This window comes from Siniperca chuatsi, linkage group LG19, assembly GCF_020085105.1.
Source record: "Siniperca chuatsi isolate FFG_IHB_CAS linkage group LG19, ASM2008510v1, whole genome shotgun sequence".
Taxonomy (NCBI): Eukaryota; Metazoa; Chordata; class Actinopteri; order Centrarchiformes; family Sinipercidae; genus Siniperca; species Siniperca chuatsi.
This window is the reverse complement of record NC_058060.1, coordinates 23,912,978-23,938,087: the sequence shown is the minus strand read 5'-3', so window position 1 is coordinate 23,938,087 and position 25,110 is coordinate 23,912,978. Positions and strand designations below refer to the sequence as shown.

The 25,110-nt window shown below is 40.6% G+C and overlaps 3 protein-coding genes across 3 annotated transcripts in view; 1 reads left to right on the top strand and 2 right to left on the bottom strand.

Annotated features, from left to right (window-relative positions):
• Window positions 1–25,110, bottom strand: part of LOC122866379 (hemicentin-2-like) — a 480,239-nt gene that overhangs the window by 66,028 nt on the left and 389,101 nt on the right. The gene's annotated exons all lie outside the window — the stretch shown is intronic.
• LOC122866401 (MICOS complex subunit MIC26-like) lies at window positions 308–14,189 on the top strand. Its single transcript, XM_044176034.1, has 9 exons — window positions 308–454; window positions 860–970; window positions 1,145–1,267; window positions 2,511–2,543; window positions 3,487–3,541; window positions 4,519–4,614; window positions 5,042–5,133; window positions 11,674–11,763; window positions 11,891–14,189. The coding sequence occupies exons 1-9, from the start codon at window positions 437–439 to the stop codon at window positions 11,927–11,929; spliced, it is 657 nt and encodes a 218-aa protein (XP_044031969.1). The 5' UTR covers window positions 308–436; the 3' UTR covers window positions 11,930–14,189.
• LOC122866380 (NACHT, LRR and PYD domains-containing protein 12-like) overlaps window positions 23,127–25,110 on the bottom strand; it is a 70,364-nt gene continuing 68,380 nt past the window's right edge. The window contains exon 6 of the mRNA XM_044175989.1: window positions 23,127–24,910. Coding sequence (XP_044031924.1) covers window positions 23,127–24,910 — 1,784 coding nt within the window. The remainder of the gene's footprint in view (window positions 24,911–25,110) is intronic.

Here is a 25,110-nt window from a genome sequence, read left to right as displayed (position 1 = left end):
CAATGTTACAAAGTGTTTTACAGTAAAACAAAAAGTAACAGAGGGTGAAAAAATAAATAACTGGTGACTGTGACGGCATTTCTCAATATTTTTAGAATTTTTACAAACCAGACAATCGATTAATGGAGAAAATAATCATTAGTTGCAATCCGAGCTCCACCTCAACCAACTACAATAGTGACATCCTGCTTTTACATTAATAATAATTATTAGTTATAATAATCTAATGCTATATAATAGTATAACAGTCACAGGGGACATTTTCCTGATTATACTTTTACTTAAGTAACATTTTCAACGCAGGACTTTTATTTAAGTAAAGGATCTGAATACTTCCACTGATGTTTTGATTGACTGGTGAAATAAAGCGCGCATGCGCCGTTTAGTTTTTCAGTCATCCGGCTTACCGTAGAAAAGCGAAGTGTTCCGGACGAAAATGTCATATGTGAAACTGGTAAGTATTCTTAACGATTGTCCCCTTTTGTCACCTTAAACATTATGTACTTCTTAAGCAGTGGCTGTCATCTAGTGAAGCATATGCTTGTGGTGTTACACACTGACAATTTACATCAAAAAGACGGTCAAACTTTAAACAAACGTTGCTAAATTAGTAAACGGCTAGCGTTAGCATGTGGCTAGCTCCTGTCGCTAACAGGTCAGTTAGCTACACAGGCGAATGCTCCTTTTCCCTATTTATTTAAGAGCACGTGACGTTAAATGATGTTTTATTTTCCTCTCGTGGTTTAAAGTGTCTGAAGTAATATCTAAAGTGTTTTAACTAACGGTACAGTCGCATTTAGCGCTTTACTAGTCGGCTTTATCGTCGCTAACAGTTTGTGTTCTGCCGGTGTGCCGCCAGGTGTCGCTGTGTGTCGCAGCTCCGGGTCTCACGGCCCTGCTGAGCGGCTCGGTGCTGGCTGCCAGTGAGGGGAAGAAGAAGAGCTCACAGCCCGCCCTGAGCATCGATGAGGTGGGTTAATCAATAACTGGCAGGAGGAGGGGATACCCTCAGCTCGTGTCCACATTTCTTTTTTGTCTATTGCCATTAAAGCTAGTTAGATAACCAGAGTACTTTATTAATCCCAGTGGGAAATTGCAGTGTTCCAGCAGCCACTGACTTTCCTCTCGTTGTTATTTGTTTCAGCTGCCGTCGTTGTACACCACCCCTGAAGCAGAGCCTCAGTATGTGGAGCCAGACGCGGGGCCGTTGGAGCAGAGCGTCGCATCGTTGAGGAAATGGGCCGAACCATACACAAACCAGTGTCAGGTGTGTTTTATATACGACGCTCCATGTCACCTGTCAACAAACTAGTTAAATAATAGCATAACAAATCTCTGGGTTTTGAGCTTTGCCGCCTATACGTTGGAATTTAGGGTGGAGATGCTCAGTTCCTGTCTGTGTATCACTGCAAAACTCCACCAGCCAAAACCTCAGCCATGTTTCTAACCACTCTCTCTCTCTACTTACCGTGACCTGGCCTCACCTAAACGTAGTAATTCCCATCCTTAATCAAACATAGCCATTTATGAAAGTTATGAGCGGCTCAAACGGAGGAGAGCTTGGAAATCTATAAGAAAAACATTGAGTCAGATTTACAATCATCTCTCTGATTAGTGTAAATATCAAAAACCCATCGGCCCAAGTCAAACGTTTCTTTGAAACATCACACCAGTCACATGTTTTTCATAGATTTTGTGGAAATCTTGTCGTATTTCTGAACAGCAACCGTCCAGAAGCCCAAACTTTCCTCCTCACATTCCTCACAAGCTCTTGAATCTTCCGCAGTTCAGCAACTCTTCAGTTTTCATTCCTGATGTGCGATGTCAATGTTTTTTCCATCCCTGCAGAAAATACAAAGCAACTGCACACCGCAGCTGATGCACGTTTGTCACTTTTATTTCCAGAATAATGACAGAAAACAAGAGACACACACGAGCAACAAGTGGTGCAACAACTGGTTTGTTTTTGTCACGCTGGTGCTTTAAGATGAAGCCTTAACTTCGTCAACACAGTTGAAGAGATGCCCAACAAAAAATATTACATTTAAAAACTACTTTTCCACATTATGAGACAATAGCAAGCATTGCTAATTGTCTTTGTTCCATTGTTTTGCGTTATTGCTGTTGTGTGGTAGTGACAGTGTTGGAGGGATGTGTTCAAATTTAAAAATGGTCAAATTTCAGCATGCAGTTTGGTGTGACAGTCTGTCTAATACAAAGACATACCTGCTGTACTGGGAAAGTCTCATCGAGTTTTCATCATATTCATGCGTGCAGTAAAGCATGGACTGTTTTTAATACTGAACTCTGAGGAAACATTTAAAAAAGCAGTATGTTGGAAAGACAAAATCTAGCTAGCTGGGACCTTCAGCATTTCAGTCTCTGACCATAGAAGGAAAAAAACACATTATTTCATTCTGTTTTGTGACTGCTTGGTGATCAGTTCAAAAGACAAAATGTTGTATAAATAAATTAACTTCAACTGATTTTTTTATTTTGTTTTTTTGCAGCAAACAGGCCAGGCTGCAATGGAGAAAGTTGAGGTTAGTGACGTGAAAAATACTGTTACGAGGGTTAGGTAACATTGACATGTCTGGTTGTTTGATAAACTTTTTGACAGTCGGCACAAAAACGTGTCCAAACTGTCTGTGACAAAAAAGTTATTGTGAGAGCAAGAAATGCACATCACCTCCCTTACAGGTAGTAATAGTGAGTGCGCTTACTCTTATCAAGGCTTTAAAGGTTCAATCAGTCAATTGTTTTGAGAGATATAGATACAGATGTATTCAAATATGTAACTGAAGAGTTTCATATATGAAAAACAAGCTATTTGCTTTATTGTGCAGCATTATTCTAAATATAGCTCAGTTTTTCTGCTGCGTTTACAAACTATTAACAGAATCAACATTAGTTTATGTAAAATACCCCTCAGTCAATGTAGAAATGACTGCAGATACTGTTTTCATTTTGGTGGTCGTGTGACCTTTTTGCTTACATGTGGATGACTTGATTGTGCGTTTTTTTTTTTTTCTTAATTTCTCTTTTTATCCCTCTGCTCCGCATCTGATCTGTTTTCATATGATTGAAGTGCATAAAATAGTTGAAATTAATCAATACAATCTTAAAAGGATCATAGCTGTCAACTGGTTTCAGGTGGTCAGTGATAACCTGAGGACACGTCTGCTTTCCATGTGACCTTTTTGGTCATTTCACACTCTTTAAACTTAAGTTTGACTAAAGATTAAACCTAAAATCTAAAATCTGAGCCTCTCAGCCCTGTGAACACATTTAACAAACTCTGCAGACGGTAGAATGATTCTTTGTGATATAAAGAGCCAGAATTTGTTTTAAAAAACATTTTAAATTGCACATTTTGAACGAGTCAGTGCATGTGGCTCCGTAGGCCGGAAAAAGGCTGTTACCAGATGAAAGTAACCTGCTCTTCTGTCTCTCTCTGTGTGTCGACTGATGATCGTTGGACCCCAGCAAGTATACAGGACTGTGGAGCCCACAATCAACACCTCCATAACAACAGTCACAGGTGAGAAAACACCTCTGCTTTCAGATATTTCTGTCAGCCATCTTCACTCAGTCTGCTTAAAAAACAAGTTAAAAAAACAAAACCTAAACATTTATTTATTTATGTTTTTAATTTATTCGAAAACAAGAAAATGTATTTGCATGTTATGATTTTCCCACATATAACATGCTGTTTAACCACTTGGACTCTTAACACTGATTCAAAAATAAAGCCTGTGCAATCTGTATATAAACAAGGTCCTGGATAATAAACCTAAAAGCTACCATCACTGAAACATACTTCCTGCATATGGTCTTCTTTGCTGGGAGACGCTTGTTTAATATTGAAAGTTCTTAATGGATTAGCAACTCCCCCATTTACCAGATTCGTCTTTCAGAAACATGTTGGGGATAGATTAACCAGAGCAAGAATAAGAGGGGACTTAGCTGTCCCAAGGAGGAAATCATCTTTTGGCCAGACAGCTTTTACAGTAAGAGCCTCCCAGTTTTGGAACATCCTTCCATTAAATATACGAAATAGCGACTCGTACCGTTCCTTTGCATATAATCTTAAAACTTCGTTTAAAAAGCAGCCACACCTGCTATCATACAGAGTCGCTGCATGCTTGCCTCGTCTGCTCTCATTTTCTTGGCTTTTTGTCTGATTGCGTCCCGTCTGGTTTTACCTCTGTCTTCTGTTACTTTATGTTGTCATGTTTTAACATTGTTTTGTATTAATTGCCTGCATTTTATGTCCTACTTTGCATGATGCTTGCCTTAACTCCTCTAAGCTCTTTATCCTGTTCAGCTGCTTCATGTTTTGCTTTATTCTGTTCTAACTTTACGTCTTATTGTTTTAATGGCCAATTTAACGTCAGGCCAAGGGACCAACAGTTGAAAATTAGCCTTTTGGCTAACACACATTTACAGTGATGTTGATCAATGCGCATTGTCCCTGGAAATAAATGTTGTAAACAACCCTTCTTTGTATTTTTTCAGATGTGTACCAGTTCCTCAGTGACCCTCCTCCTGACCTCTACCCCAGTGTAGCGGTGGTGGGCTTCTCTGGCTTCCTGGGACTTTTTTTGGCCAAAGGTGACCTGTGCACGTTTACACACTTTTACACACACACACACACACACACACACACTGCATTCCCTCACAGAGACGAATCAGGTCAGACGGGCCGATAACAAGTGAGCTCGAGGCGAGGGTGTGCCCACAGTGTCAGACTTTGGAAATAGAGTAACAAACTTTTCTTATGCAGGACTGACAAATAAAATGAACCCCTCCAAACAAATGGAGCTCAAGGCCCCCCCTTTGATAACTGCTTGTTTAAATTGGGTTGATTTCCCCCTTTTAAAAGTCAAATAAGAGTGCTGCACTTGATAAGGAGTCACTCAGTTAACACGAGAGGTCAAACAGCCAAGGAGCTGCGGTCTGCCTGTCTTTGAGATTAATTATTGAATCAATAAACCCTCACGTTTAACTCTGATAACCTCTCTCTCTCTGTCTCTTTCAGGCTCCAAGGTGAAGCGACTGGTATTTCCAGTTGGACTCATGGCTCTGAGCGCCTCCATGTTTTACCCTCAGCAGGCTGCGTCCTTACTCAAGGTGTGTGTGTGTGTTATTGTGTCATATATCATCTCCTAAACACAGATTTACACAACATAAACAGAAAATACTGAACATGTGGGTGCAAGTGAGCTGCATTCAGCAGCCTCCCTGTTTTTGTAAATAAACATTCGTATACATTAGGGTTACATCTGTGTCAAGCTGCTGCTCCAACTGTTTCATGCAACATGGTTGTACACAACTGAATATAATCAGAGTTGTTCCCTAATTCAGCTCCGAAGTAACTGTTGTTGTTACGTATGCATCTCTGTTGTGCTGGAATTCTTCTTCTTCTTCTCAGAAGATACGCGTAAACGTCTCAGCGGACTCCACTCCTGTCAGGAGGCGGGAGAGGCAAACAAACGTATAAAAGAAACAGCTGCTCGAATGTATCCGAGCGACCCCCGTGCACGTTAGCATACATGCAGCCCAGAGAAGCATAATCTGGTTTTCTGGGGCTACATGTAAATCAGGTCAAAACTCCAGCAGCACTTGTATAATATAGAACAACTTTATTGTTTCGGCCCATGACCTTCATCAGGGTCTGGCAATCAAGTTGTTCTGTATACTACAAGTGTTGCTGGAGTTTTGACCTCTTCAGACTTTTTCCCTTCTCCACGCACCTTTTTTTTTGAAGTAGGTGAAGTTGTGCTAGAAATCCCTACTCTGCTTCTACATGTAAACAGGCTCCACTCCAGGCTAGAGGGTGGTAATGCACCTAAAGCTCTTTGATAGCGGCTAAAAAACGCCAGTAGAAAACTAACTTCCACACATTAGCAGTGTAGCTACAACGGCCGTGTAGCAAGGCAGCTAATATGGATGAATATGGATGAATCTCATTACTGGACTACAAGCAAGGCACAAGTTTTGTTCGTCTTCACAGATACTACCTCACCGATACAGATCTGAATTGAGCCTTGTTACCATGCTGTACTGAAAACTAACCTCACAGACTCTGGTCATGTGGTCAGTACAGTACAGTGAAGAGGTTCTGCCAAAGACTCATGGGAGATGTAGTTGTTGAATACTGTAGTCTCATCTTTACTAAGATGACGAGGTGTTCAGATTTTGCTGTTCAGTGCGGTATATTTTCATTATACTGCTCTATCCTGCATTTATGTACACACTTTATATCCTGCACTTGCTTATTGCACTTCTGGTTAGACCTAAACTGTATTTCGTTGCCTTGTACTTGTACATGTGTAATGCAATAATGTTGAATCTAAAGATACTCATTTATCTTGGATTACAAACAGAAAACTACAGGAACATGTTTACGTAGAGATGCACAGTTATGGAATTTCAGGACTGATAAACTACAGTATTTGCATTGTAGTTGTCAAAGAAATATGTTTATATGGTCATGTAATTTTCAGAATATTGTTTAAGATAGACAACAGATTACAGAGCAGAATAATGAAGTGTGAAGATACTGAGAGAAAAATCTGGATTTAGATGTTGATCTACTCTGATCTACTTTGGCTTTTAGTTTCTTCTTTCCAATGTTCCTAATAGGTTTCTTTACATTGTGTTATAATTTGGTTTCCTCTGATTGGTGCTTGAAAATCAGTGTTTCAGAAGGGTTAAATATTGGTATGTAAAGTGGCTAGCCACACAGCTATTATAATAGTTAGCTTGTTGCTAACTGAAGCAGCCTTTAGTCTGAGAGCCACAGAGTGAATCAGCTGCAGGTCCATCATCACCATCTTCTCATGTTACTGAGGACGTCGTCAGAGAAGTTGAACAGCTGAGTTATTATTGAACATGACTCCTAGTATTAAGACCAGTGAATCAGTTTGAGAGCGACAGCAGCTTCTAATCCTGTTTCCCTTTAATACTGCGGCTACCTTCTCCTGGAAATGCACGGATCGTGTCTTTAAGTCTCTAAAGTTTCATTCTGCTGCTTCTGTGTTACAGCAGACTGGACGAGCACTCGTTGAAACGAATTCACCTTAATTCTGCAAATAAAACGTGATTCCAGTGAAGTTTTATTCAGTTGTCTTTTAATATGAACTACAGTAAATCTTTCTCTGTGAAGGAGTCAGATGGCTTTCCACCTTTGTCTTATGCTCAGAGTCATATGAAGACTTAATTAACTGTGAGAGAGATAATGTTCCATAATGTAACACAGCTCACACAGTAATTACAGTATGTTGAGAAAAGAGGCTGAAATCTGCTGAGACTTCAGGTTGTTTTAAACATTTCATTACTGATGACTCTAATAAGAACTGCTTCCACAGGGAAGTATATTAAGCAGGTATTTAAAGGTAGCATGAAACACAAACAGTATGTTTTGCATAAAACCGAAGCATGACGCAGAATATAAATAAAATAAAAATATGACTTTTTCCATAGAGCTCCTCTGGAGTCTGTTGCTGCCTTTGTTTCTTCATTTGACCTAAAAACACCTGATTTATTTGTTTTCCATCAAAAGATACTTTTCATGTCTGTACTTCAAATCGTTTTATTTACATCATTATTGACTATAATATCTATCTATAGTTACACCTTAATAAACATCAAACAGCATTTTTACATTAACTATATACAAAATAAAGTATTAAGTGCTGACTTTCCACAAAAATCATCTGTTTGTAGTCAGCTGAGAAACTGAAGTGAAGTCCTGATTGAATCCAGACTTTGTTCAGGTTTTATTGGTGCTAATAACCAGAACTTCAGAGAGGAAACTTTACACATGCAACATCAACTTCCACTGTTATTCAGAAATATGTGAAATGAACTGCATCGTTCCACAGGGTGGAGCTGCGACAGAAAGCAAAACAGAAATATCCAATTAAATGTGTTAATCTACAGTTATGTTGTCAGAAACAGAACTAATCTGCAGAGGCACTTTGGGTTCAGAATGAATAAAAAAGACAAAATAAAGTCCAGGTCTGACGATACTCTGTCACATCCAGAGGAACACACAGGGACGATGGTGGACTTGCCTTTGTGTCTGACAGTGGAGCTGATCTCAGAGCAGTTCAGACTGCAGCACTGACACTCATCTCCACTTGTTGTGATTCCTCCGTCAGTCACTGCTGGGTGAAGCTCTCCACCCACCTCCCAGTAACATGGCCCAGTCAGAGCCTCTCCACACACCAGCTGCTGCTTCAACCTCTGGATCATCAGGACACAGCTGGTCCTCTCAACACAACCGCCTTTCTGATCACTTACTCTGACAGAGGCCACCAGCTGATGAGAGAAGAAGACAGACAGCAGAAGTGATAAATCAGTGTTTACAGAGACTCCCTCCATCAGCTGTCAGTCAGTGAAGCAGCACATCCAGTATAAAGACCAGCAGGGACTTCAGTCCTGTTCAGACCAGAAGTGGAGCGGCTGTGTAGCGCAGCCAGCTTCCTTTCAGCGCTCATGTTAACGTGTTGGAGTGAACACACTGAGCTGGAAGCTCACACACCTGCAGAGACTTTGGGCATCGAGTCTGTTTACTCTGCAGATTTCACTGAAGCACACCGTGGAAATAAAGTGCTGAGAGTCCCTGAACGCATCATGACTGCAGAAACAGAGAGATATTCACTGCTCACTTTAATGATGGATTTACTGCTGTTAGGACTCAGAGCTGTTAAAAACCAGCGTCTCAGTCACGTCTGACTATTTCATCTATTTATCACCACATGGTGACTAAATGTAATGATGGTTCTTTGAAATAAGAGCCAGTGATCTGCAGGCTTCAGTCAGACTGATCTCAGAGCTGTGACAAAGATGAACTGATCAATTGTTTAGTGTTTAAATGAGAAAACAAACACTTTGAGATCAGATTTGATGCTCCTGACCTCTACCCCAGTGTAGCGGTGGTGTGCTTCTCTGGCTTACTGGGACTTTTTTTGGCCAAAGGTGAAGCCTGTGCACGTTTACACACTTTCACACACACACACACACACACACACACACACACACACACACACACACACACACACACACACACACACACACAGTCACACAGAGACATATTATTATTGGAAATAGAGTAACAAACTTTTCTTATGCAGGACTGACAAATAAAATGAACCCCCCCAAACAAACTGAGCTCAAGGCCCCCCCCCCCTCTGATAACTGCTTGTTTAAATTGGGTTGATTTCCCCCTTTTAAAAGTCAAATAAGGGAGTGCTGCATTTGATAAGGAGTCACTCAGTTAACACGAGAGGTCAAACAGCCAAGGAGCTGTGGTCTGCCTGTCTTTGAGATTAATTATTGAATCAATAAACCCTCACGTTTAACTCTGATAACCTCTCTCTCTCTGTCTCTTTCAGGCTCCAAGGTGAAGCGACTGGTATTTCCAGTTGGACTCATGGCTCTGAGCGCCTCCATGTTTTACCCTCAGCAGGCTGCGTCCTTACTCAAGGTGTGTGTGTGTGTGTGTGTGTGTGTGTGTCATATATCATCTCCTAGATACAGATTTACACAACATAAACAGAAAATACTGAACATGTGGGTGCAAGTGAGCTGCATTCAGCAGCCTCCTGTTTTTGTAAATAAACATTCATATACATTAGGTTACATCTGTGTCAAGCTGCTGCTCCAACTGTTTCATGCAACATGGTTGTACACAATTGAATATAATCAGAGTTGTTCCCTAATTCAGCTCCGAAGTAACTGTTGTTGTTACGTATGCATCTCTGTTGTGCTGGAATTCTTCTTCTTCTTCTCAGAAGATACGCGTAAACGTCTCAGCGGACTCCACTCCTGTCAGGAGGCGGGAGAGGCAAACAAACGTATAAAAGAAACAGCTGCTCGAATGTATCCGAGCGACCCCCGTGCACGTTAGCATACATGCAGCCCAGAGAAGCATAATCTGGTTTTCTGGGGCTACATGTAAATCAGGTCAAAACTCCAGCAACACTTCTATAATATAGAACAACTTTATTGTTTCAGCCCGTGACCTTCATCAGGGTCTGGCAATCAAGTTGTTCTGTATACTACAAGTGTTGCTGGAGTTTTGACTTCTTCAGACTTTTTCCTTCTCCACGCACCTTTTTTTTTGAAGTAGGTGAAGTTGTGCTAGAAATCCCTACTCTGCTTCTACATGTAAACAGGCTCCACTCCAGGCTAGAGGGTGGTAATGCACCTAAAGCTCTTTGATAGCGGCTAAAAAACGCCAGTAGAAAACTAACTTCCACACATTAGCAGTGTAGCTACAACGGCCGTGTAGCAAGGCAGCTAATATGGATGAATATGGATGAATCTCATTACTGGACTACAAGCAAGGCACAAGTTTTGTTCGTCTTCACAGATACTACCCTCACCGATACAGATCAGTAGTTGCACTGAGTTAAAAGATCAGATCTGAATGACATCACGTACATTAAATCTTTAGTTAGTGTCGTATCAGTGTTTGTGTGTGTTTGATCGGTGACTCGTTCCCTTTTAGGAAAGGGTTGTGCTTTCCTGGCTTTTCAGAGATATGAAAACACATGAGCTGACGAGATAAAAGCAGACGTTGAGCCTCTTTTTTTGCAAGTCAGAAGATTTCTCTGAAATGTGAGGGAGGTGTAATAAAACCAATTCATTTTAGGATTTAAAATATCTAAGAAAGAAGGCGAAAGCTGCAAACTCATAACCCTGATGCAGTGTTTTTATTTTAAATTTTGTTGGTTAACATTTTGGCAACATGTGACAAAATGTAGATCTGTCAAAACACTGATGTATATTAAAAAGATTGCATTAGTTATGAGTATGTGGCTTTCCTTTCCCTTCTTTGATGTGTAGCCAGAGCCTCACTAGTATCTGTGTGTAGTTCCCTCAGTTCCTCGTTAAAAAAAATTACCCATTTCCCCCCATCGGAGAGTGTGGAGCTTCCCGCTGTTTTCTTCAATGTGTAGCTGGATTAAAATCTTGGGAAAGTAGACTAGTAACCTCTTATCTCACTCACGTATAATTTTAATCTTCCTGTTGCTGCTTCTCTCAAATTTATCCTGTCTTTCGTTAAGAAGAAACTTTTTAGAAGTAAAGTCTTCCATCGGTCGTTCGCTCCGTTTGTCGCCATTAGAAACTCTTGAAGCTGTGTTTGCTCTGGAAGAACAGCGCCCTCTAACTGTATTTTGATGTAAAGTGATCCAGCATGTTTTCCTCCAAACCCAATATTGATTATACTAACGTCTCTAATGATTTGCTGAAATTGAAATGCTACATCTAGAACTTTACAGTAAGTGGTCGCAAAGATTTAGAGTAAATCTCAACAGAAAATCACGACTGATTTGTCCCAGCATCACTTATGGTGGACAGGAGTGTACTTATTACCTGTAACCAACAATAATGTACTGCCACGCCCTGGAGTACACTGTGATGTTAAACCACTGGAGGTCAGCGGCAACAAGATTTCCAGCTGCTGTTAAGCTGCGTCTCATTTAGAAAGTCATTGAATCCCTTCCTGCATACTTCCTTTTTATAAATGATTTTAGAACGAATGCTGGTTAAACACCAACAACCAGCAAAATTATCTTATTATTAGTTTAATCGTGCAGCCCTCTTTCTGATTGGCTAACTGATGTGGTATCCATTCGTGTGCTTTGTTTCCACCAGGTGAGTCGGGACTCGGCGTACACCTGGGCTCAGCAGGGCCGCGTCACCCTGGAGACTCTTTGGAAAGAGCCACCGTTTGGCAAAAAGAAGGTGAGTCTTCAGCCGGCAGCTCAGCATTTTCTCCAAATATACAAAGTTTTATCATTGCTCTGTGTATTGATGTTAATGTTTTATTGTAATGGCTGTTCCGACTTTTGTGTCTTGTCTTTTTCTGTAGAAGAAAGAGCGAACAGAGAGCAACGACACGACCAGCTGAGACGGCTAGAAGAAACACACCTCTCTCTCTCTGACTCTCACCTTCCAGTGACACACACTCACACCTGTACGTCTCCTGTAGATGAAGTCTTTGCGTTATTCACACACAACCAAACTCAAGTTATATATCCCAGAAACTTCGGGTGCAAGTCTGTTGACTGTGTGCATTGTTTCTGAAACTCCTTCTGCCTCTTGAGTCATTTCTGAACACCGCCGCCTGCTCCAAGAAGCAGGTTCACTCATTTTTCTGGATAACTCTGCAGGTCATTTCCACATCATATTCCAGTTATCCAGATAACTCTGTGAATCTGCTTCTTGGATTATTCCTCAGCGCTCCTCCTCCTCTCTGTGATTTCAGCTCTTCCAGTTCCTGTTCTTATTCAACTAAACAGGCCACAGTGTCGAGTTTCTGCAGAGTCAGCAGCAAAACATCCAAAATATCTGCCACCGGCAGTTAGAGCTGCACGACACAACTTCACAGACTGGTACACAGAGACATGAAACTGTTAAAACTCAGAAGTACTCAGAAACACCAACAAGTGAGTTAGAGCTGTAACGATTAGTAGCTGAATTGATGGTTCTGATGCTTCCAGCTTCCCAAATGTGAGAATTGTCTCCTCTTCCTTTCTAGTAAACTGAACTTAGTTAACTTAGTTAATAATAGTAATTAGAAGACGTCACCTTGGACTCTTGGAGAAACTGGGATGAACATTTTTCATTATTTTCTGACCGTTTTTATGGAGCAAACGATTAATCAGTGACCAACCAGCAAATTAATCGACAATGAAAATAATTGTTAGGGAGCGTGACCAATGATAAAATACTAATGGAAGGAATTTTCCATTTCGTACCTCTACTGCTGAGGTTACTTATATTTTTAGTCTTTTTATTTGTTTGTTAGTAGAATATCTCAAAAACTTGTTAACAGGTTTCAAACGAAGTGAGTGGAACGTCTTTGGTGCACATCTGGATTCAGACAAACTACGTAATGGTGACACTGTTTCTAAAATACTTTAAAGGAATAGTTCAACATTTTGGGAAATACACTTATTCAATTTCTTGCTGAGCGTGAGATGAGATAGATTCAACTCACGATTCTGTACAGTAAATATAAAGTTGGAGCCAGCCGCTTCTTAGCTTAGCTTAGCATAAAGACTGGAAACAGGGGGAAACAGCTAGCCTGGCTCTGTCCAAAGGTTAAAAAAAATCCTCCTACAAGCAAAGCTTGTTTTGTCTCGTTTATTTAATCTGTACGAAAACTGAAGTGTAAAAACGACACGTTGTGGATTTACAGGGGTCATGTGCCGGACTGTTTCTTGGCTGGGACCAGTAGCTTCCTAGTCTCAGCTGGTTGCCGGGCAACCTCGTGGTGACGACAACACTCCCGGATAAAATGTGTTAATTAATGAGCTTTAGAGGTGCAGGTAGGTGGGTTTTGTTACCTTTTGGACAGAGCCAGGCTAGCTGTTTCCCCCTGTTTCCAGTCTTTATGCTTAGCTAAGCTAACCAGCTGCTGGCTGTCACTTCATATTTACTGTAAAGATTTGAGAATGCATCACTCTTCTCCTTACTCTCGGAAAGACAGCGAAAATCCGTATTTCCAAAACTGTCAAACGATTCCTTTAAGCCTTTTCTCAGCATTATGAAGTGCTGTTTTGTTTGTTTTTATCAGCCGCATTATACAACACCAAGACACTTCTGACAAGCCAATATATAATATAAAACCATGCTAAACAGGCATGTTTTCAGCTTTGTGACGATGCATTTGTAAATGGTTCATTGGCTCAAGAAGTAGGAGAATTTTCTCAACCACTAGAGGAACACTAAATCTGAAAGATTCACCAGTCTCCGATATAGAAGAGTGTTTGTGCTCCTGAGTCTCAGTTTCTGGCGCTCTGTGGGCAGAGGGAGTGACTGTAGAGACACCAGAGTTTCATTCAGGCAAACGGTGTGAAGCTAAAGTGTTTCATCTTCTCTCTGGTCTGAGTGCCACTGTGATCTTGTCAAGTGCAGCTTTCAACAGTATCGTATCTCAGTATCGATTTCTTTCCCCAGATGTTGTGTTCACGTTGCGGTTTGATGCTAATAATACTACTATGCTACAGTAAAGGGCCAAATAATGCGTTCATTCCAGCTTGATTTACTTATTAATGAACTGAATGAGAATGTGTATATTGTCCATGTCTATGACTGCACTGTATATACTGTATGAGGTTTTATCTTAATGCTATGTAATTAAATCTGACATCTGACGTAGGTGACACCTTTCATCAGTTATTTAACCAAACACACACATTTATGTTTGTCTTCTGAGCGATTAGAAATTCATAGTGGTGGAATGTAACTACAAATTCATTAACTCAAGTCCTGTACCTGAATACAAATTCCAGGTACTTTACTTGAGTATTTCCATTTTATGCAACTTTATACTTCTTACTCCACTACATTTGTCTGACGGCTTTAGTTACTTTATAGATTACAGATGTTCATCCCCTTCCTGTCCAGTGAAAACCACGTACCTCCAAAGGTGGTGATTTTGAATGTTTGTGATGAACTGAAGGATGAAGAGTTTCCTTTATGTGTTGAGAAAACTCTCCTCCTCCTGAAGCTGAATAAACTCTTTAACCCCCCCTCGGATCAGCTGGAAAACGCATCGTCACAGAGCTGAAAACAGGCTTTTTTCTGAGCTCAGGAAGACTTTTTAGAGATACGTGGTTCTCACAGGACAGCGACGCTACAAACACATGATGATCTTATAGACCATGATGCATTGCTGCAGATTAAACTACCCAACAGTATATAAAGCAGTTAAAATGAGCTCAACCTTAAACATCTGCAGCAGTAAAATGCAACACACACATTAATGCAGCAGGAATATGAATCCAGAAACATCAGATATAATAAAACACTGACGGGAGCGTTTTACTGCACAGTGACGACTTCTAGTTTTATTAAGTAAATTTAGCTGATACATACTTTTACTTAAGTAAAGTTTTGAATGCAGTACTTTTATTTGTATTTCTACACCAGCCCAACCTGGACTGAGCTCAAAATTACAGTCGAGGTGTTTTTAATTTACAGAAATTGATTTTTGATGTGGATTTAGCAAAGTGAGACTTAACCTGGTTGTGTTTTATTAAAAGTTAGAAATAAAAACAGAATAAAAAGCAGCAGCTAAACATTACACTTTAGATTTTCGCTTATATGAAAGACTCATCAGGAGCATTTCACTTCAGAGAGGTAACTTTAAACATGCAACATCAACTTCCACTGTTATTCAGAAATCTGTGGAAATGAATCGTTCCACAGGGTGGAGCTGCGACAGAAAGCAAAACAGAAATATCCAATTAAATGTGTTAATCTACAGTTATGTTGTCAGAAACAGAACTAATCTGCAGAGGCACTTTGGGTTCAGAATATCTGAATGAATAATAATAAAAAAGTCAAAATAAAGTCCAGGTCCAGGTGGAGGAGGTGGCTGAGTGTGGAGCAGAAGGAGTGGAGGAGTCTCAGTGTGTCTGCAGAGACGGTGTAGAAGGACAGAGCAGCAGCAGAGAGTCCAGATCCACTGACGATACTCTGTCACATCCAGAGGAACACACAGGGACGATGGTGGACTTGCCTTTGTGTCTGACAGTGGAGCTGATCTCAGAGCAGTTCAGACTGCAGCACTGACACTCATCTCCACTTGTTGTGATTCCTCCGTCAGTCACTGCTGGGTGAAGCTCTCCACTCCACCTCCCAGTAACATGGCCCAGTCAGAGCCTCTCCACACACCAGCTGCTGCTTCAACCTCTGGATCATCAGGACTCAGCTGGTCCTCTCAACACAACCGCCTTTCTGATCAGTCTCACTCTGACAGTGATCAACACTTCCAGCTGATGAGAGAAGAAGACAGACAGCAGAAGTGATAAATCAGTGTTTACAGAGATTCCCTCCATCAGCTGTCAGTCAGTGAAGCAGCACATCCAGTATAAAGACCAGCAGGGACCTCAGTCCTGTTCAGACCAGAAGTGGAGCGGCTGTGTAGCGCAGCCAGCTTCCTTTCAGAGCTCATGTTAACGTGTTGGAGTGAACACACTGAGCTGGAAGCTCACACACCTGCAGAGACTTTGGGCATCGAGTCTGTTTACTCTGCAGATTTCACTGAAGCACACCGTGGAAATAAAGTGCTGAGAGTCCCTGAACGCATCATGACTGCAGAAACAGACAGATGTTCACTGTTCACTTTAATGATGGATTTACTGCTGTTAGCGCTCAAAGCTGTTAAAAACCAGCGTCTCAGTCTCATCTGAATATTTCATCTACTTCTGAAATATTACATGACAAATGTGTTAATATGGAGTCTGTTATAAAAACATTTGGACACAACAAAAGACAAATGGACAGATATATATATGATGTTAAAGGTCCTACATGTTCAAAGACTGAACAGCTAAACATCAGCTGTGATTACTGGACTTCAGCAGAGGTTCTGGTCTGCAGAAAGACCACATGGTGACTAAATGTAACGATGGTTCTTTGAAATAAGAGCCAGTGATCTGCAGGCTTCAGTCAGACTGATCTCAGAGCTGTGACAAAGATGAACTGATCAATTGTTTAGTGTTGAAATGAGAGAACAAACACTTTGAGATCAGATTTGATGCTACGACAGTCTGATGAACGAGGACACTGTCTCTGTACATGTTGTAATGCTGCCAGCTGGAATCCAGCTTTATTTCCTGTAGACATGAACACAGCAACAACAGTCGTCTTCACATTGACTCAGACACATGATCACAACGAGCATCTGGCTCATCTGATTGGCTCTCTGTCTGTCTTTCTGTCCAATCCTGAAGCCCGTCACCATCCTCCTCTCACAGCTTCACTGAGGAAAGCAGCCACTGAGAAGGTCGGAGGTTTACAGGAAATACTGGATCTTTGCTTTGATACTAACTGTGTTTAGTACAATACTGCTGAAACCAGCACGGACTGACTCCAGCCCTCTACTGACCTCAGAGTCTCCAGTCTGCAGTGTGGACTCTTCACAAGATCAGACAGCAGCTTCACTCCTGAATCCTGCAGCTTGTTGTTACTCAGCTGCAGCTCTCTCAGATGGGAGGGGTTGGACTTCAGAGCTGAGGCCAGAGAAGCACAGCTGATCTCTGACAAACTGCAGTCCCACAATCTGAATAAAGAATAAATGATGGAGATAAAAATCCATTTATAATCCAATCAGATGTGTTCAGGTTTTAAATGTGTAGCTCAACATTACTACGTCCTAATCAATGAGCTTTTCCCTAAAATGAGTAGAGTGACTTTGTCATGGTGTTATTGTGGATCATCATCATGTCAGCTTTCTGCAGACATCATCTAAATGTCACCACAACATTCATTCACTTATTCATGTCAACACAAATCAATAACATTCTGAAGGCTCAATATCAATGATCAGACATTATTTGTGAAGATACATTGAAGTTAACAGAAATTCAGCAACTAAACTTAATTAATTTAAAACAAATATTATTTCAGAGGATCTTCTGTATACAGATGTGACCTTAAATTAAAAATTATACACATTCATTTACTTCAACAGCTAACAGGGGACATTTTCTACAGTCTTTAGTGACTGCAGACTAAATTTAGTACACGGAACATGAAAATGTGGACAAAAGAAAAGTTACAACTTTATGGATGTAAGTTATGTATGAACATAAATTAGGTTCAATTGTTAATTAAACATATAACATCTACAATAGTAACAGAGTCAGTGAACTGACCCCAGAGTCTCCAGTCTGCAGTGTGGACTCTCCAGAAAACCACACAGCAGCTTCACTCCTGAATCCTGCAGCTTGTTGTTACTCAGCTGCAGCTCTCTCAGATGGGAGGGGTTGGACTTCAGAGCTGAGGCCAGAGAAGCACAGCTGATCTCTGACAAACTGCAGCGCCACAATCTGAATAAAGAATAAATGATGTAACTTTAGAAGACAAAGTTCCTGCTTGAAATCATTCAGTGTTTCATAATCTGCTCAGAGCTGAAGAAGGTTGAGAAAGTAGAAGTTTAGAAAATGGAAACTCCAAACACCTGAACCGAACAGGCTGCAGGTTCAAAACTGTAAAATACAGAAAGTGAAAAAGAGCTCTCATTAATATTAATGACATCGTGCTGCTGCTTCAATAAAGACGTAGTGACTTCACCTCTTAACCTCTGCCAGCTCCACCAGTGGCTCCATCTATACAAACTCATGTTGTGCAGCCAAACACAAATAAAAACCCACAGAAACTGATTTAAGATTCGACTCAAGATCCCAAAGTTTCCAAAGATGCAAATATGTCAGAAATGTAACAGAAATCTACAACATTTCTTTTTAGGAATAGTGGAGTTTAAAACAGAGCATCTTCAGTTTAAACTCTTCAGTCAGTATAAGCATCATATAGCTTCATAAACATGTGGAAAAAGCAAATACTGGATATATTTGTTATTGTCTGATAGTTCAAATAGAGACAACTTATATTCAATGTATTTATCTATTTTTTATTATAATTTATTAAAAACATAATGTGGTCTATAAGAGGAAAATTGTGTTTTTAAACGTAGCTCAACATTGCTCTGCCACAGTCAATGGACTAAACCACAGAAGAAGAAAACAGGCTTTAGCATTAAGATACTCAGTGTGGATCAGTTAATGTCTTGAACATAAATTATGTCTGCAGTTTAGTGTCACCACAACATATAACATCATATTAATCTCAGCACAGAAGTAAAAATGGTGTCTGACCCCAGAGTCTCCAGTCTGCAGTGTGGACTCTCCAGAAAACCACACAGCAGCTTCACTCCTGAATCCTGCAGCTTGTTGTTACTCAGCTGCAGCTCTCTCAGATGGGAGGGGTTGGACTTCAGAGCTGAGGCCAGAGAAGCACAGCTGATCTCTGACAAACTGCAGCGCCACAATCTGAATAAAGAATAAATGATGGAGATAAAAATCTTTATAATCCAAAGTGTCCTCAGGTTTTAAATCATTCAGTGTTTCATAATCTGCTCAGAGCTTTTCCTAGAAGGTTGAGAAACTTTGTCATGGTGTTAGAATCATCATCATGTCACTCCAAACACCTGAACCAACAGGCTGCAGGTTCAAAACTAAAAATACAGAAAGTGAAAAAGAGCTCTCATTAATATTAATGACATCGTGCTGCTGCTTCAATAAAGACGTAGTGACTTCACCTCTTAACCTCTGCCAGCTCCACCAGTGGCTCCATCTATACAAACTCATGTTGTGCAGCCAAACACAAATAAAAACCCACAGAAACTGATTTAAGATTCGACTCAAGATCCCAAAGTTTCCAAAGATGCCAAATATGTCAGAAATGTGAACAAAAGACATCTACAACATTTCTTTTAGGAATAGTGGAGTCATAAAATCAGAGCATCTTCAGTTTAAACTCTTCAGTCAGTATAAGCATCATATAGCTTCATAAACATGTGGAAAAAGCAAATACTGGATATATTTGTTATTGTCTGATAGTTCAAATAGAGACAACTGATATATTCAATGTATTTATCTATTTTTTATTATAATTTATTAAAAACATAATGTGGTCTATAAGAGGAAAATTGTGTTTTTAAACGTGTAGCTCAACATTGCTCTGCCACAGTCAATGGACTAAACCACAGAAGAAGAAAACAGGCTTTAGCATTAAGATACTCAGTGTGGATCAGTCTAATGTCTTGTGACATAGCCTTATGTCTGCAGTTTAGTGTCACCACAACTTTCACATCATATTAATCTCAGCACAGAAGTAAAAAATGGTGTCTGACCCCAGAGTCTCCAGTCTGCAGTGTGGACTCTCCAGAAAACCACACAGCAGCTTCACTCCTGAATCCTGCAGCTCATTGTGACTCAGCTCCAGTTCTCTCAGATGGGAGGGGTTGGACTTCAGAGCTGAAGCCAGAGAAGCACAGCTGATCTCTGACAAACTGCAGCGACTCAGACTGAATAAAAAATAAATGATGGAGATAAAAATCTAGTTATAATCCCATCAGATGTGTTCAGGTTTTAAATGTGTAGCTCAAAATTACTACGTCCTAATCAATGAGCTTTTCCCTAAAATGAGTAGAGTGACTTTGTCATGGTGTTATTGTGGATCATCATCATGTCAACACAGATCAATAACATGCTGCTGATCTCAGTCAAGTCTTGAATTAGACAATCAATTTCCAATTCAGACATATTGGACTAAAAAACTGTTCATTTTTTCATTTATTACATGACCTTCTTACTGTATTTGGTAGTTTAGTAGGTTTATGTCATTAAAAGGAGAGGTCCACGTTTGTTCAAGTCTGTCTTAAAACAACAGCCACATGCCATATGTACATCATAGAGTTATTGGTGGCAGTAATCCTTCCTCCTGTCCATACTGAGTGTGAAGTGGTCCCATCCTAACACAACTGCTGTGGTGGTTTTGGTGTATCACTTCCTGGTTTATTTTGTAGTAGTCTCCTTCCCTTGTGTGTCTTGTGTTTTTTACTTCCTGTCTGTGTTTTCCCTCCAGTTTTGATTGTTGGTCCTCCCTTGATTGTTTGCACCTGTGTCTCGTTGTCTCACCTCCCCTTGGGTATTTAGTCTTGGTCTTTTCTTTGTTCTGTGTCGGATCATTGTTGTACATATGGTGTTGTTCCTGCCGAGCCTTGTCGCAAAGTTATGTTGGATTCTTTGTCCTCCTGTGAACCTTGTTTGGATTTTTGGATTTTGGCTTTTGTCTGCTTATTACCTGTCTGCTCACCTCTGCCTGTTCTTGCCTGCATTCCACCCAACAATAAACACAGTAGTCATCCGGCTACTTCACCCTGAGACCGCTTCCTTGTCATCTGCTTTTGGGTCCATATACCTCCATATAGCACCTCGCCTTACGACAACTGCACTGTAAGAAATTACTTCATACATTCGGCTGAAACTAATATTAGCTTTAACAGTCAGTTAGACAAATCAAGTGGGTGTTTACCAAAGTTACAGACTATTGAGGACCAAACTCCCTCTTTGAGTTACTATTCCTCCACTGCAGCTCAACAAGGAAACTCTGTCAAACACTAAATACTGACTTGATATGTGTAACTCACTTCTTATTTAAAAAAAGAATCAATTCAGAATAAGATTAGAATTGAATATTTATAAAACATAACTAAATGTTATTTCTAGAGCAGCAACATTAATGTTTGTAATAGCAAACAACATAAAATCAATAATATCTCATTTTAAAATGTTAATAAAATAAATTCTATTCCTGAAATCAAAATACTGCGTGCAGTTTAGAAAAAATTAAGACATCAGTCAGTATCAGTCCTTCCTCCTGTCCTCTGTCCTCCTCCCTCTGCTGCTGCTGTGATTCACTGCTGGTAAGTTACCTGGCAGAGGGAGGAGGGGCTGGTTTGTCTCAGCCACAGCTAAGTTTACAAGAATTAGCCAAAGTTTTAGCCAAAGATTATTGGCAAACTAAGCTAAACAGTGAGACTACATACAGACAGCTTTCATTTTAGCTTGTTTGTAACAATTCGCTATTAGCCGAGCTAGCGTGCTGTCTAAAACATAGTGCCGGTGGATGAGAGACTGCCTCTCTGCTCTGCTGACACCAGTAACTCTTCGAATGTACATGTGGGCATGTGAGTATTGTATTGAGATAGACTGAATATGAACCTGTCCTTTAAGACAAAGATGTTTCCGGTGCTGACTACTTGTTTGTTTTATGTTGCAATCTAAATGTCTTTGGCTTCAAATAATTAATGCTGACATGAAAAGAGAGCAACAGTTAGATCTGTTGTGAAGAAAAACTTAATAACTAAATAAGTTTATTAACCAAACACTTTAAACCTCAGTCAAAGATTTGAATTGAATATATACAAAATAACTACATAAGCTACAGTTGGTGAACTGACCTCAGGTTCTCCAGTCTACAGTTCGGACTCTCCAGTCCAGCAGACAGCAGCTTCAGTACCGACTCCTGCAGCTTGTTGTTACTCAGGTCCAGCTCTCTCAGATGGGAGGGGTTGGACTTCAGAGCTGAGGCCACAACTTCACAGTGAGTCTCTGAGAGTCCACAGCCAGAAAGTCTGTCATGGAACATATATTACAAAATATGTTATATGTTAATATGTAAAAGAGGACACTTTATATTTACTTGATGGATTTGATGTCAAAACAGTTTGCCATATCCTGTTTTGATTAACATTTGCTCTTCACATCAGTGATTTAGCTAGTCCTATCTCACTGTGTTTAACATGAAACAATATTTCCCATCACTCTCTCTCATACCTGCAGACTTTTAATCTTTGTTTTGCTTTAATCTTGCAGATGAAGGGAGATGAAATGTAATTACATTTAGGCTTCCATAATGTCTGTCAGAGTGATCTAATCCCATGTCTCCCTCTCCATCTGTATGCATTCTTATCCCATTAATGCATGTTACTAACTGGACATTTTCTCTCTCACGTAGTTTTTTGCTTTCTCATCTCTCTCCTCTCTCCTTCTGTCACTTTCAGAAGGTATTTCTGCCTCCGGAGCTGCAGAGTCTGGATCTATGATTGCAGGCTTCCTACTGCCCCCATGTTTCTGCTCGACAACCGCTACTATAATTATTATTATTAGTCTTATTCCTGTTATTATCATTGTTACTCCTGTCATTATTTTATTAATATTAATATTATTGCCAGTACAATTACTATTATTTTAGATCTCAGTGTGAAATTTGCATTGTTCTACTGTATCTTATCTTTCTACCTTTTTTGGTCCTTTTTCTTTAAGAGGGGGTTGTGGCATCCCCTAACATCCCCCATGCTCACTATGAAATGGCTAATGATAGCGATAATTGCACAAAGCAATTCTCTATAACTTTTTCCTTTGGAAAATGATACACAACTTATTTTAAACTCTTAAGCATAGTGGTAAAAAAATCAACCATTACTTGTATGTCTGATTATAGACACCTTGCTGAACTTATTCAGGTAATAATAACTTTACTGGATTCACTTATAACTGTAATAAATGTTGTGATCAAATGTTGCTGTGATAAAACCTCAACCACACTCTCTCTTGACTGAACTGACAAATTTCTTGCAATAAACAAGCGCAACACTACTTTAAGAACTATAAGAATTTTTGAGTGTTTATATTTGAAAAACTAAACTACTAATCTACACTGATTTATAATGTTAATCACATCTGGACTTACACAGCCTTTCTGCAGTTCCTCACAGCTGGAATCAGTCTCAGTCGTCCCTCCGCTGTTGTGTTGTACTTCTTCAGGTCCAACTCATCCAGTACCTCCTCTGACATCTGCAGCATGTAGGCCAGAGCTGAGCAGTAGATCACAGAGAGTTCCTTCTCTGATCTGTTCTCTGACTTCAGGAACTCTTGGATCTCCTGATGCACTGAGTGATCGTTCATCTCCATCAGACAGTGGAAGATGTTGATGCTTCTGTCAGGAGAGATATCATCACTGTTCATCTCCTTCAGGTTGTTGACGGCTCTCTGGATGAATTCTGGACTGTTGTCTGTCCGACCCAGCAGGCCTCCTAAGAGTCTCTGGTTGGACTCCAGAGAGAGGCCATGAAGGAAGCGGACCAACAGGTCCAGGTGGCCATTTTTACTTTTAAAGGATTTCTCCATGGCTCTCATCAGGAAGACATCCAGGGATGTTTTCCCCAAGAAAGACTCTAGTACCTCTGTGTTCCTCTTGTTGTAACAGTGGAACATGTAGACGGCAGCCAGAAACTCCTGAACGCTCAGATGAATAAAGCAGTAGACTGTTTTCTGGAAGATCACACTCTCTCTTTTGAAGATCTCTGTACAAACTCCTGAGTACACCGAGGCCTCTGTGACATCAAGACCACACTGCTCCAGGTCTTCTTGGTAGAACATGATGTTTCCTTTCTCCAGATGTTCAAACGCCAGCCTCCCCAGCTTCAGAAGAACCTTCCTATCAGCCTCCGTCAGCTCCTGTGGACTCGTCTCCTGTCCCTCATCATACTTCTGCTTCTTCTTCTTTGTCTGAACCAGCAGGAAGTGTGAGTACATGTCAGTCAGGGTCTTAGGCAGCTCTTCTCTCTGGTCTGTACTCAACATGTGGTCCAGAACTGCAGCAGTGATCCAGCAGAAGACTGGGATTAGACACATGATGTGGAGGCTCCTGGATGTCTTGATGTGTGAGATGATTCTGCTGGACAGCTCTTCATCACTGAATCTCCTCCTGAAGTACTCCTCCTTCTGGGAGTCAGTGAAGCCTCGTACTTCTGTTAGCCTGTCAACACATGAAGGAGGGATCTGATTGGCTGCTGCAGGTCGAGAAGTTATCCAGACGAGAGCCGAGGGAAGCAGATTCCCCTCGATGAGGTTTGTCAGCAGCACGTTGACTGATGACTCCTGTGTGACATCAGACACGACCTCATTGTTGTGGAAATCCAGTGAAAGTCTGCTTTCATCCAGGCCGTCAAAGATGAACAGAAGTTTACAGACAGCGAGCTTCTCTGCTGTGACCTTCTGTAATGTTGGATGGAAAACATGGAGCAGCTCGAGAAGACTGTACCGCTCATCTCTGATCAAGTTCAGCTCCCTGAACGAAAGCAGAATCAGCAGACTGACGTCTTGGTTTTCCAAGCCCTCTGCCCAGTCCAGAGTGAACTTCTGCACTGAGAAGGTTTTTCCAACACCAGCAACACCGTTCGTCAGAACGACCCTGATGTGTCCCTGTTGGCCAGGTAAGGCTTTAAAGATGTCGTGGCACTTGATTGGAGTGTCATGGAGGGTCATCATCTTGGAAGCTGTCTCAAGCTGCCTCACCTCATGTTGGGTATTAACCTCTTCACTCTGTCCCTCTGTGATGTAGAGCTCAGTGTAGATCCTGTTGAGGAGGGTTCCACTTCCTGTTTCATCACTTCCTTCAGTCACATGTTCACATCTGCTCCTCAGACTGATCTTATGTTCATCTAAAACCTCCTGCAGACCACTATCTGCTGAAAGAGAAGAAACATGTGAGACTAAAGAAAAAGATTTTGAGAATTCTGGTGATTATTTTCATGACCAACATTAAAACAAGTAATACAAAAAATAAAGAAATGGTTTTAAATTATGTTATTTTTATAAAAATATCGAATGTCTCTGCTGTACAACACAGCAAATAAACCAGGAAGAATCCTGTTTTCAAACACGATAA

Coding starts and splice junctions, on each gene's coding strand:
- LOC122866401 (XM_044176034.1), top strand. Junction 1,268..2,510: donor CATACACAAACCAGTGTCAG/GTGTGTTTTATA, acceptor GTTTTTTTGCAG/CAAACAGGCCAGGCTGCAAT. Junction 2,544..3,486: donor CTGCAATGGAGAAAGTTGAG/GTTAGTGACGTG, acceptor GTTGGACCCCAG/CAAGTATACAGGACTGTGGA.